Source organism: Tubulanus polymorphus, chromosome 3 (assembly GCF_964204645.1).
Source record: "Tubulanus polymorphus chromosome 3, tnTubPoly1.2, whole genome shotgun sequence".
Taxonomy (NCBI): Eukaryota; Metazoa; Nemertea; class Palaeonemertea; order Tubulaniformes; family Tubulanidae; genus Tubulanus; species Tubulanus polymorphus.
Genome location: NC_134027.1, coordinates 10,611,256 through 10,625,400, shown reverse-complemented (window position 1 = coordinate 10,625,400; position 14,145 = coordinate 10,611,256). Strand labels below are relative to the sequence as shown.

Genomic DNA, 14,145 nt, shown 5'->3' with positions numbered 1-14,145 from the left:
TGATGTTTGCAACATTTGACAAACCTAAATCAGATTTTTTTCATGAAATTTATGCAGATCATTGATCCCGACTAATGTAAGCGTACTCACTGTGCGAAATTGTACCCATGATGTATGGTTATGGGAGTGGGTACCTCCCATATTAGTCGGCAGCTGTGCTTTGTCGATATATTTTTGTAATTTATCCACTGACGTGAAAAGATCGATCTGCAAATATAGAAATATGAAAATTACCAACAAAATTAAACCGTTCTATTATGGAATATTTCAATGTCATTTTCGATGAAATGAAAAACAGAACTAAATTTTGAAATTTCACTTTTTGCGAGAAATCCATTACCCCACAGTATTCCACTAGGTATAGTACATAGAATTACTAGGGTTTGTAAGGGAATCTGTTTAGGATTTTTGGAGTAAGTCTAGGAGAGAGGTTAGATCGAACTTGGAGAAATCATTCGACTTATTACTGCAAGGATAGAACGACAGCGGTTTAGACGAAGCAGTCGCAGGAACAGTAAAGGCACTCTCAGAACATCTATAACCAATCCATTGCATTAAATCTTAAATGGATGAACTAAACAGCGATGTAGAGCAATATTATCTAACCTTGAGTGAAGTCAATTTACAACATACCCCGGTGCCTTAATTCAATATTACTCAAGTGTTTACGCATTAATTCCATATTTCCCGTATGCCAGCTGTCATTTCAGAGCAATGCAGCTAAGGTGTAATAACCACTAAATCAGATCGTTTCAATTCATCACACGCTTATTTTTCCACCTTTCAAATCCAATATTCCAAAACAAGATGATGATTATCATTTCCGAGATGGTCGAGGCAGGTCACAGTGAGGTATTTCGAATTTCTAATAAATCAAGTATAGAGGAGAGAAGTCCTATTTCACTGACTCACTACGCTTAAGGCAAAGCCCCTGAATAGATAGAATACCCGGAATACCCAACCAACTACATGGAAAGCTTTATTCAGAAAACGACCAGGTGTAAACACAAAACTAAGCAAACATGTCCACATAAACAGGGACTGGATAGAATATTATATAATGACAACTAAGACTAACATCACCTAATTTACTCAAATATGACCCTATTTGTAGTCCATGACAGCAGGACATTCAAAATGAATCCCATGAACAATTAAATATAGTGGAGAATTAGGCAAAACCATGGAGATACAAAATACTATGATTACACCTCACACCTAAGAGTGCCTAGAAAAGGATGTTCTCCATTTTCCCCAGATCAACCCTGCTGTGTAGTCAAATTTTTAATGAGCCCATTGACTAGACCTAAAAATTATCCTAAATGTATGAATATTACCTATTTTAGGTGGCTTTTTATTCAGATCTAAGCCAACAATACCAAAAATACATGTAAGGTAGACCTATGTATTGTGAGTAATATTCAGTTTCAAAAAGCCATCCTTTATATTTGATTGGACATTCATTTGACGCAAGTCTTTGGAATCCTTATAGCATACTGAAAAGCTAAGTATTTTTACTACCTTTGGACTCACCTTTGGTACACCCTGGGGTTTAAAGCTCTGACACTTGAACAGTAGGGACTGTGTATATTTATCAGCTATAACGTGCACTGTTGTTATGGCATTCTTTCTTGTGCTCTGAAGATGAAAATGTCATTAAAAAAATAGAAATTAGAAGTGCATTAATGAATTCTCATCGCGATATCGAGATACATGGCTTCGAAGGTTTATTTTTTTTGTCTAAACAGTGCATTAACAGTAATGCACTGATCAGTATTTGTCTAATCGCATCTTAATCATAGAAATATTTACAGCTCACTATGTAATATATAATATGTCAATAAGATATTATTAATTATGTACGGTTTTATAGTAGACTCATGTTAGACAAACATTACGGAACGTGACTTTTCTCAAACCGTAGCACAGTGGCAGAGACAGAGCGAGCGCAGTACAGCGTTGGAAGCCGCTAATTGCGCACATCACGATGCACAATCACATGTACGTAATTGCTAATGATTGGAGACCTGACAATTGCGGATGACGACCTGCAATTTGACGCGTTCATCAAAAGTAAACCTGAATATGGGAAAATTTATGCACAGAAACCCAATTGTTTTGACTGACATACCGTTTTTGAGTGCAAAAAGTACATTTTTTTGGAATGTAAATGTTAATGGACATTACCGGTATGTTCTATATTGCATTGACGCTAGAATGAATGGCGGAAACCAAAGGATGACATAAGCAACGTAACACCTAAGAATGCAGGTCTGGGTGAAAAAAGAACTTTGTAAACAGTCGAAGCTATATGCTACTTGGAGCAGCATTCACAAATTTCCAATTATGCCATAAACAGGGTATTTTGCATAGAAAATAGAACTTTCATTGAAATTAGATTTCAAATCCGCCATATTTGCAGGTATTTTAGAGGAAATTGAAGCCTTAAAAGGAATAGAAATACTTCCAAATAGGTAGTAGTAATGTGCTCGGATAGTGTCTACGTAATTGACTATTAATCCATTTAATTACCTCTACGGCGTAGAGTGCCTCGAGAAGATCCGTTAAAACCGAAAGTGCTGCGGATCCGCTCCTGCCATCCACTATCACAGCCAATCCTTTCTTTCGAAAATCCTCCCTAGTAATAAGATTGCATAGATGGCTTTCATTCATTGAGAAAATATCAATTTAAAGCGCAGGAAGAATTTGATGAAGACAATATGGGAAATATGGGAAAATCTCCTGAATATCAAAAGAAATTCAATAATTTGGCGAAAACAGCATAAATTCATTACTGCATTCAACGGAAGCAGTTGCTTACTTTTTGATGAAAAACTAAATCTATTTCGAGTTTTCTTTCAAATTTCCGAAGAAGTTCTTGATTGACAGCTCATGTGTTGTTTATCGAGCGAAGAAGCGAAGGTACTTACTTGTAAATCGAATGGTAAAATAGGAGAATTTTCGATAAGTCCGTATGACTGAATTCCTTACTCTGCCAGATCATAGGAGCAGTTGACACGACTACCAGCGGGCTTCCTTTCCTGTCGACTGTGCCTTCAAGGAAAATCAGAAAGATTTTCAATCCATTAGTGTCAAAATGATAGATGTTAGTAAATCATAAGTCACAATCAGGCAATTGGGTATTTGACATGTGGAACTGTCATGGGTCTCTAGTTGTAGTAAGTGGGATGTCTGTACTTCACAATCAAAGTAACTTATAACTAATAAATGAATCAATGAAATCTTATCAAAGTTTTTTTGAGTATCCTATGATTTATATAGAATATATCCTAGCTATGTCCTATGTATTTGGATTTGGCAGACAGAGAGACCAGCTTAAAAGATATTTGAACATGAAAGAACTTTCATCACATAATACCCACAGGTGGGATTGCAGGTTCCCCCTTTCATTGCCTGGTCATTTGTTGGTATACATTAATACGTCTTTGCCATTTTTTTTCGTGTATTTTGTATCATACCCCTTATTTATCACACATCTATTGGGAAAAAAACCTTGAACTGATATTTCTGTAACCAGTTAGGTATAGTAATAATAAGCATAAACAAACTTTTCTTCTCACGAGTGAGACAGGTTTACAGCAGGTCTTTCTCTCTCGCTCTCTCTCGTAGTGTAAAAAACATCAAACAATAAGTTTCTATATTCTACCATCTAACTTTACCGGTATCATGTGCAGGAGAACCGAAAAAATATTTCAGAAGTTCGCTATCTGTTAAAGTGAGCCAAACAACCGCAGCGCAGAATTTAAATAACTGATTAAGCTACAGAAAAGTTACACCGAATGCAATTATCAAGAAAACTTTAAATGGTTTGAGCGACTATCTTCCCATGACTGACGAGCCTGAATCATTCAGAATATTAATATTACATAAAGCGGAGGTAGTCATTTATTACAAGCTAAAAAAATTGGATAAAGTAACTAAAACGTTATTTAAGATTTACGAGTCTACGCCAGCCATACATTCCAATTTCCTGCTAGTTATCGTTTTTTTTACGATTTAATTTCCGTAGTTGCGTTTCTAAAAAAAATCAAAATAATCAAGAGATCACACACACACTGAGAAAACTTTTTACACATTCAATCATTTTTCGTAATAGAGTTAAGAACTGTACAACAAAGAAAATCGTAAAGCATTAACAGATGCCGATCTCTGCGCGCGGAGAAAAAAATGAAATCCTCTTTTTACTCCAAGGCTGATCGAGTATTCTCGGCTGGTCTGAATCAAACGTCCCACGAGAGGTCGCGCCGCTGATTATCAACAAAAACGTACACCCAGATCTTTATATTCTCCAAATTGAATTTTTTTACCGAATACCCCGATGATTTTACCCTGTGCTGTATTGCGACTATAAACAATAAAACTCATCGGTTATCGGCGAATAAGGTGATTATTCGGTTAATGTTAAGTCTAATGAAGCGCGATATCGTACAAGAGATGAGCATTCCTACACCATCTGGCCAAGTAAATTACAAGTACGAATTCAGACGGCATTTAGTAGTGACTCGACAAATCGGTAGCAGTTAAAAGTCTGATAATCTACGCGAAATAAAATCACGACCATCTGAAACTTTGCAAAATCTTTTGAAATTTAGGTCTCTTGAAATTCTAGAAATTTAGGTCATTTGATCGATTATCAGGGTTGAAAGTTGGAAATACTAAAGATACAACAATTTCTGTCACAATTATTTCAATCTATTGAGTTAGGCTGATAGACCTTACCTGGATAACTTAGAAATTGAAAATAATAAGACGCTTGAGGAATCTTTTCATTTTTCATAGAACCAGAGATATAAAGAACAGGAAACAACTTAAGAATAAAGATATGGAACTTATTTCCGACGACCTTGAAAATAAAACCAGTACGGAAATCCATATTTATACGGAAAACTTTCAGCCCCAGATTATGGTTTTCGAGGTGGTGGTGGTGGTGGAAGGGTTAACGTGATCGCGCGTAAACGCGCTGTTTTTTACATGAATAAATAATAATCCATTACCGGAGATACAGGATCGCTTGCTGTAACAATAGAATTTCACACCTGACTGAACGCATTTCATTCGCCATAAAATGACATGGAATCGCTTAATTTCTTGTCGGCACCGAAAATGAATTCTGAATAATTCAGGACGAGATATCAAAATATCGAAAAGCCGAATGATCAATTGGGTTACCAGTGCACAAGCTATCCCACTAGTTGGCGTAACTTATTTCAATTTCATCTTCAATCAACTTTAATCTGGATTTCTAAGCCTCTGAAATCTGAATGTAATCATACTAATCGCCAGAAGTATTTTTCATTGACTTTTTTTCCACGGTGCAGTCTAATTTTGAATGATTTAAAAAAAGGGGATTGACCCTATCATTTTTTTGATTGGTAGATTTTGTCTTGATTTAGTGTCCTTTACAAACTCAGCACACCTTGCCGGAACGAAACAGGGGGAGGGGTTTGATTATGAAATCAGAAATTGAAGTACAGATATGGTTGTCTTATCGGTGGTGGAATTTACAGAATTTTTTGTTTCAAGCAAAGTACACAATTGGAAATTTCGGTTCCAATTCAGTCTAGTTTTAAAGTGATTACTGAGATCTACCTATGTAACAAATTCCATGTCCCTGCGATTTTCAGTGTTGCCACCAGGTGGCACTTTAAATAATAAATGATACATTTCCTCAGTTGCAAATAAACCATAGATATTCTAAAGGTTTGAATTGCTAAGTTGTTCAGAATACCAAGTTTAGTCCAAAGTGACTCTGTATAGACGAAACTCAGTTATTTTTGGAGTAATTTTTAAGTTGTGGAAACATTTTAGATGGATTATATTGAACCTACGCATTTTTCTTTTCAATCACTGCTAGTCCTACAATTTTCTTTCAATCTTTCTCTTGCCATCAACCAAACTGGTCCTCACTTTCCTCATATTGAATCTTTGATCGCCACAGCAGAATTACCCTCTTTAAAATAGACTATATACATTTTAGTGTTTAACTACAAACAATGAATAAGTATTATTTAAAATTTACTGAATAATTGAAACCTTGCTTTCAACTTTACTTCAAATCAAAATCCTTAAGTTTTCTCTTCATTTTCATTGTGGGAAACTAATGCCATTTCAGTTCGCCAACACAACTTCTGTTTGTATATAAGTACATTGAACTCTATTCCATACAATACGTGGACGGACCTCAATAATTAATATGATATTTGATTAATTGCGAAAGGCATTCTTACATAGTTAACCTCGCTAACTATGCGCAACTATTTATAAAAGCCAAGTCGATAATAAATCAATAGGCATTTCATCGAATGGGTTACTTATCCATCTGAAACATGTAACAGGCAAAACAAAAGAAGTATTGATTGGAAGAAAGAAACTCCTCTATTTCCGAAAGATCCCTAGTGACAAGAACTGCTGGTTGAAAGCTTTCGAGCGGGGCAAGAACTAATTTGCTTTAAAAGATTTATCCCGACAGGAGGTTAGTTGGCGAGCTTTGTTATTGATTGGTCCTTTTAAGCACACAAAATATCTTTGACAAATATATTACAAAATGGAATTGTCACGGACAGAATGATGTTTTTTTTCATGTCTTCAGTTTTGTGCGCCTACCATGAATGATACATCGTTGCGATAAGCAATGGCCCGACTTATGGCCGGTCCTAGAGGTGGAACAGGTTTCACAACAGCAGGACCATGATGCGGGCCAAAAATGCCCGTGCGATCACGACTTTTACCTACATTTTATTAACAATAGCTGCGATCACACGGAGACGATTTGGTCCGGGCCAAATTGGCACGGATCAGGCTCGGGCAAATTTGGCCCGTGCCTAATTAGAGAGCGCGTTTACGCGCAAACCATTCACTCGATACTTAACAATGCTCAAACAAAGCGAAGTGGATCATTTCCGGTGCCAGTTGCAATTCAAACACAATCATTTGTCTGGTGCTAAAATTTGGCTCGGGCCTGGTCCGACATTGGTAAGAGTTAACAATAAGCTTATTCGATAGAAGGAATTGAGTATCCAACATCACTGGTGCTAAGCGTTGAATTACAACCTTTCGTTATGAAAATGAAAATCATGAATATTTTGACAAAATACCGGCAGTATCTGTAATGAAAAATGCACCTAGATTATGAATATCCCCCCTAAGCCGTTGAGGTATTTTTTCAATTTTCACTACATTTTGCCTAACATTCTCAAAACCCTTAACGCAATGATGAGCAGCCACGGGCGAAAAAACAATTCGCTGAGTTTGACGAATCACCACGGAGCACAGTGGGTGATAAACTTCTCCGGGATAGGGTTCATTTTATTGCTCCAGGCGCTAAGTTTAAAGATCCTATCGAGGAAAAAAGAAAGAACAAACATATCGAGCGAAAATTAAAATAGATGGCTAAAAACATATTATCGTATTGAATTAGTCAGCTAACAAAATGAACCTCAAAATCAATCGCTTGCCGGTTCAGACTGATCGGAAGATTGTTTGAACGAACCGGAACTGAAATTTCCAATTATGTACTTCGATTTGAAAAAATTAATTCCGTAAATTCGAACGCGTAAATTCACACAACTATATCCGTACTTTGATATCCGATTTCAAAATCAAACCCGCTGGCTGCTCCCGGCACGTGTGGTGGGTTTGAAAGGGACACCAAATCAAAACAAAACAAACAAAATCTACCAATTGAATAAATAACAGGGTCAATCCCTATTAAAAGAATTTATGAAATAAAAACATATTATATGCATCTCCATAGCAGCTGCGGCTTAATTTGACTCTAGTCAAAGTCCTTAATTCAATTCGCAGCTCTGGAATTACCATATATCGAGGGTTTAAACACCTACATTCCAGACGCCACATAAAGTCGACTGTAAAAAAAGGATGAATACATTCATACCCTATAATATACTCCACACATTTGATGGACACGTTAATAGGCAGGTAATGCAGTTTATAGAATTGTTTGTTAAGATGTGACGTTAACCGAGTACGAATAAACCATTCCCCGCCACGACGACTAACGACGATGTATCCATCGTTTAAGAGATTTTCTCAGAAACAATCGCGCCGATGTCGAGCAAATTCCCGCTGCAGGAAACGTGCCCCCAATCGGGAATCATATGATTTACACCGAGAGAAAAAGAACATTACGCGAGAGATTGATGGATCTGGATAGTTGTACAAGTTCAAGGCCGATGTCTGTAACGTGGAAGGTGGTTAACCTTGACGGAGTTCTTCATTGAAATGATACTGTCGCAATTTCGTTGTCATGGCATTCATACACCGTGTTCCATTCCGCTAGTATGAGGGTATTCAAAATCCGCACACGCATAGAAATAAGCTTTTTTGTCTCAACCACTGTGTCATTAAATTTGATCTCGTTTCTCTGAAATTGAAGGGATTTGATCCTGACGTTTTCTCCAGAATGCATACACGAAATGATTTAGATTTAAGAAGCTAAAATCAGTTCAAATCGATTATGTACCTCAGCACTCGAGTGAAATCTAACTTATAACTAGGATCCGAATCTTACGTTCTTGTGCGTCCCTTTGTGTAAATCTAACCATAAGATCGAGATAATATATTTGAACGGTGCAGGGAACTCTTTATCAACAAGCGATATATTCGAACTGTGCGATAACTTTTAGTATCAATTTAGTATTAATGAACCGTAGATTTTTAGTATTTTCCTAATTCAAATTGTACAATAATTTGTATGCTCAAAATATGAATAAGTTGAATATATCAATATGAATGAATTGACCTTAAGATTGTATCTACTTGCACTCCATTCATGAGGGGGATGTTAACCTACCTACTTTGAAGAATTGGGGAGAGGGATTTTTACCACAGGGATGATCGAGTATGTGGAATAATCAAAATCAGGTTAGTTCCGCGATGACAATCTGGTCACAGATCTACACAGTGCCCCCGATCAAGATATTCATCCGAGGCTGATGAGGCAGAAATCTTCGATAACGATGAAATTAAAACCCGCTCCGAATGATAGATAGTTCCCGAATTCTTAGTTGGATTATTGGTTCGACCCGAGAGCAGTCGTCCAGGAAATTGAATCGTCCGGCGAACGCCCGTTGGGCGCGTGTCTTCACCGTCTGCACATTCACAGCACGAACAATCGGAAATTCTCCTCAATGAAATCATGAAATCGTGGACGATCAGATACTGACAACAATGGAATTCGATGATTTTGTTACAACAAAGGATCAATCGAGTACGATACAGGGCAGTACTGGGTCATTCATATAAAGGGAGTTCGAAGGAGTTACTAAACTACTAAACGATTTATCAACGGCCGAAACACCTGCGTCCGCCACAGGAAATTACAACCTTTCATGAAAATGTGTCGGATATAAGCGCGTTACAGCTGAAACCTTTGTCGAACTGGTAGAAAATCCGTGGAAACCACATGTGATTTTCAAACGTAGATGTAATTGTAAGATGGCCAAAAATTTGGCGTGATCAGTATCTAAGGATTTACTTGACCTGTGCCCGTGGACACTGGGTCCCTTAATCACATGCTGAAAATGTCTTCTTACAGCTGAAACCTTTGTCTAATACAAATCAACCCACCGTGATGTTGTAACTTCAACAAAAATATACTCATATGACCTAAAAGGAATCCCTTGACGGATGCTGTCAAGCCGTGCCTTCTTAAAATTCTATTCACAACAGAAGGTCGAGGGCTTATATAGACATATCGAGGAAAACTATCTGTCATATATTTTCCGTGAAAATAATTCTCTCGTGGGCGCACGCCTAAAGCAATCATTTCTTGACAGCAAAATATTGACGAAGAACTCCCAGGGCTGCCAACCTCTTTGATTTTTTTCAGTAACATTTCATTGAAATATTGATAGAAAATGTTCAAATTAATCGGTAATCAACAGTGAGATCCTCAGTAACATGTTTCATATTTTAGTATGTATCAAATAAATCAAATGAGCATTTCTCGTTATAAAATAGCAACGAATACTGAAAATCAGGAACAGTTGGCAGTTCTGAACTTCTGAGGCACCATTCAAAGAACTTCGAGTTCACCTTCAGTCTTCAGTCATACGTCTCGTATGAATCGAAATAAATCTAGCGAATTATTCGATTATAAGGCACTGCACTAAGGATGTAAGCCAATCGGTTCTATTGATGTTTAGCGCACAGTTGAGAGGAGTACACCACTAATACCAATCAATTGATCAATCGAACACGCAAGTTTTCTGCCGACAGTGTTTGCCTCTGCTGAGAAAATAGAATTAGATAAAATCCACCGAACGAAGAAAAAAACACTTAATACATCTCACAATGCCGCAAGATATTTCACGTTGGCAGATTTTGCAATCAAACCTAACTGCTGTTCATACTGAAAATACTGGGGAAAAGTAGGGGTACCAAAAATATATAAACAATAATACCAAAGCAAATTGCGTCTCAGTACGAAAGCCCATTGACAAAATCCTTAAAACCAAAATCAGGCGCAGACTTTTTGCCAGACATGGTTAGGCATGGAAGGGGCCAGCAAACTATCTATGAATCTTTACTGCACACGACAAAATTTGCGTACACTTCACCCAGTTTAGCTGTTTGACTGGAATAGCCGTAGTTGGCCCGGCCATTCACCAAAAATCTGATAATCGCGTTTTAAAGGTTTTATCATTCAAATCATAAAACAGCACCTGATACAACGGTAATAGATTATTGTAACATGCTGTCCTGTAGTAATATCGATTTATAAGATTTTACATGCTGCATATATATATATATATATATATATATATATATATATATATATATATATATATATATATATATATATATATATATATATATATATATATATATATATATATATTAACATATATGCGCTCCAGATATATACAATTGGATTACTGACCTAAAATGACCTGAATTGTTATAAAAACAATAACAAATCATCATTTGTGACAATATTCATCATTTTGAAATGGACTGTGGTAAGCCACTCGTATCAGGACTGGATCCAGGGGTTATTTGATGGATATCTTCACAAGCACATTTCGCACTGTGCTAAGTTCATATACATTAAGTGCAGAATGTACCCATCCCCCACCATACCCCCTGTCCCGCCCCCACACGCAAGCCAAAAATATGTGCTCAGCAAAGGGAACTGTGGCAAGCATGCAATGCATCACAAAACCATATTTATTACAAATCTGCACCATTTACAAGCAAATTTTCATCATCCTTGTCAAATCTATTTGAATTTACAACCGAATTCTCCTCTGCTCTATTTATATCTACATCGAGATTGAGGGTCTTGCAAAGGGGAAATTACGATTTTATCTATTCAAGCACTGTGTCTGCATTATCCGGCTCAGGTGTGGGGCGTTGACAACTTGGAACAGTTTTGGTGCCTTCTAAGGGATTTGTTGGGCTTTACTAAGTACATCCTTTTATATATTTTTGACAAAGCATCTGCAAGTACGTATGCATTTCATAAATTATATTTCTACACAGGAACCTACACATTTTTATATGCCTCATAAATCAAGAACTCACGAAAATGCTGCCACTCACAGAATACTAATTGCATATCATAATTCATTATATGCCGCATTGTGCATTTCGCCTGCATAATACACACAGACATAATGACATACTCTTCGAGTACCATCTGCTTATAGCAGAAGGACCGGGTGGTGGCAGCGGACACTTCAAATTGAAATATCGCTCAGTAAAAATCACATTCGCGCGCGCGCGTGCATCCCATCGTAGAATGCAGTAATTCGAACCATGGACTCTAAAGTTCGAACCAATATCAAAAACAGATACCCAGGCCACTGTGTAGGAATAGCTCGTGATTTATTTGGCAAAAATGACACAAAAGAAATTTGCAAACCAATGTTTTTATAAAACATTATAAATGACAGTTTTCATATAGGCTGTAGTAGAATGTAGGTAAGCATCCCTCCGGTAAATATCACCCCCCATTAACCCCTTAGGTAAAATCCCCCAAATTGCCACCAAAAAAATTTGTAAAGCACTGTTAAGAAACGGTATGAATGACAGTTTTTCATATAGGCTCTAATACACCGTTTGGATAACACATTGACTGCCCTTTATAGGGTCAACGTAAAAATATCACAAGCAAATCAAAAGTTTATTATGTTTTCTATGAGTGAACTGTTAAACAAAACCAAGAACTCTCTGGATAATCGTTGCTATTCAAATATACCGTAGAAACTTCCATTATGATTCCCCGTCAATACGAGCGTTGTTTTCGATGACCGTACATCATTGTCAAAATTCCTTGTTCGAAAATGATATTTAAAGCTCATTAACGGCGAGGCTTCGATACGTGAAGACCCCTCCATCATCGCAACGTTACGATGCGCAAGTGGAGTTTGTATAAATTGCGCGTGATGGAGTGCAGTGAATGGATATTTTTTCCCGCATATGTTTAGGTGCTCTTCGATTTTTTTTCGTGCACGAAATAATGACAAACAATTTGCTATAACTTGCTAATTCGCAACAGTTGAAAGTGCTTAATCCGGAGAGAGTTTTATTAGTTTCGCTTTAGAGTTCAATTCGGTCGTAGAAGTGTCCACAATTAGACTAATATATCGAACGGAGCTTTTTTTCTTTTCTTCTTCCACCGCTCTCAAGATATCTTTATGTACTGAATGGGATTTATAATGTATTGAGAAATATTTTGCGATATCAAGAACATTGTACTCAATTTAGAGTTTGAACAAAGAACCCACAGGTGGATCCAGGGGTTCAGGGGGTCTTACTTTTCTGACCAAGTGCCCCTTTGAAAATCCACTCAATATAGGTTTCTTTTCTCCTCCTGTACTGAACTTGATCTAATATGCAATAAAATTGCATTTAAGTGTACTTGAAATTTCCAAATTTTTCAGACCTACTGCAAACACTGAGCCTGTGGCACTCGCCAGGGAACCCGCCACAACTAAAAAGTGTCCTTTTCAAATGAAGAGAGCCCCCTTTTGCTTCCAGCCCCCTGGAACCCATATACCATATATTTAGTGAAAATACACCACTCTTTCTTTAGATTGAACATTTTTTTTGTAGAGTAAAGTGATAACAACACAAGATTGATGATAAAAGAAAGAAATCTACAACATGTATGTAGGTATCGGCGCTTTCAATTTCATGTACACAACCGATACAGCAGATCTCCCCGCTAAAAATAGTCTGGAGTATTCTAATAGCGGAATAATAATAGGAAAGAATTCCTAGCACACCACCAACACCACGGTTTTAATAATATTCGTCTTTCTCTTTTTAATAGTCTCATTTCAACGTCTAGCAGTAGAGTACGTACAGCTAGCAATGAGAATATGAATAAACATATGAGAGAAAACTCATACTTTGAGCGTTATTGTTCCGAAAACAACGCTACCATAGATGTTATCTAAATACTGAAAAGGCTGAGAGGGCGAATCGCCTATTGTAATAATACATTTCTAACTATCGACGTCTTGAATCAAGTTCAAAGCAAGAGGGCAACAAAATGGGAATGCCCAATATTGGTTACATTATTGTGAAGTACAATCCGGTATTCAATTCAACTCTTTGTGGCTATATTCTCAGTAGAACCTCGACAATCCATTGTATAATATTGGGATTATTGGTTATTGAGTCAATATTTATAAACCTTCAGATCTGGTATTAATTGACTGGGAGTTTAAATTGCAATTATTCACGTATACAGGATGGTAAAGCCCGGAGGATTATGATTCCTCGGTTTATTGCGTTATACGAATTATCATTAAAATATTCAACAAAATCGTATCTTGCCACCTATAAACAGGACGAACTGCACAAATGATGTCCTAAGCTGTCAAGCTCGAGACGGTCATCGTAAATTACAATTATTTGACAGTTATTTTCATGCGTTTATGCTATAATGATCCTATTGAAATAGTGGCCCGAGAGAAAATTCACCTTGTCACTGTCATGACCTTATAAACCGTTTAGTACCGGGAAGTTTATCATGGGTGAAAAACAAAAGGTTTCAACTCGGGTCAGCTCATTATCAACGACGAATAAGTATAGCGTAGCAGTAGTAAGGCGCAGAAGAAAACAGCATAAAACCAATGTACAGTACCATGT

At 37.0% G+C, this 14,145-nt stretch overlaps 1 protein-coding gene across 1 annotated transcript in view; it reads right to left on the bottom strand.

The window, feature by feature from the left end:
* The window catches only part of LOC141902793 (pleckstrin homology domain-containing family G member 4B-like), a 46,741-nt gene that overhangs the window by 25,788 nt on the left and 6,808 nt on the right, over positions 1–14,145 (bottom strand). Inside the window, exons 3-6 of the mRNA XM_074790690.1 lie at positions 2,931–3,054; positions 2,533–2,638; positions 1,534–1,638; positions 91–207 (exon numbers count right to left, since the gene is read on the bottom strand). Coding sequence (XP_074646791.1) covers positions 91–207; positions 1,534–1,638; positions 2,533–2,638; positions 2,931–3,054 — 452 coding nt within the window. The remainder of the gene's footprint in view (positions 1–90; positions 208–1,533; positions 1,639–2,532; positions 2,639–2,930; positions 3,055–14,145) is intronic.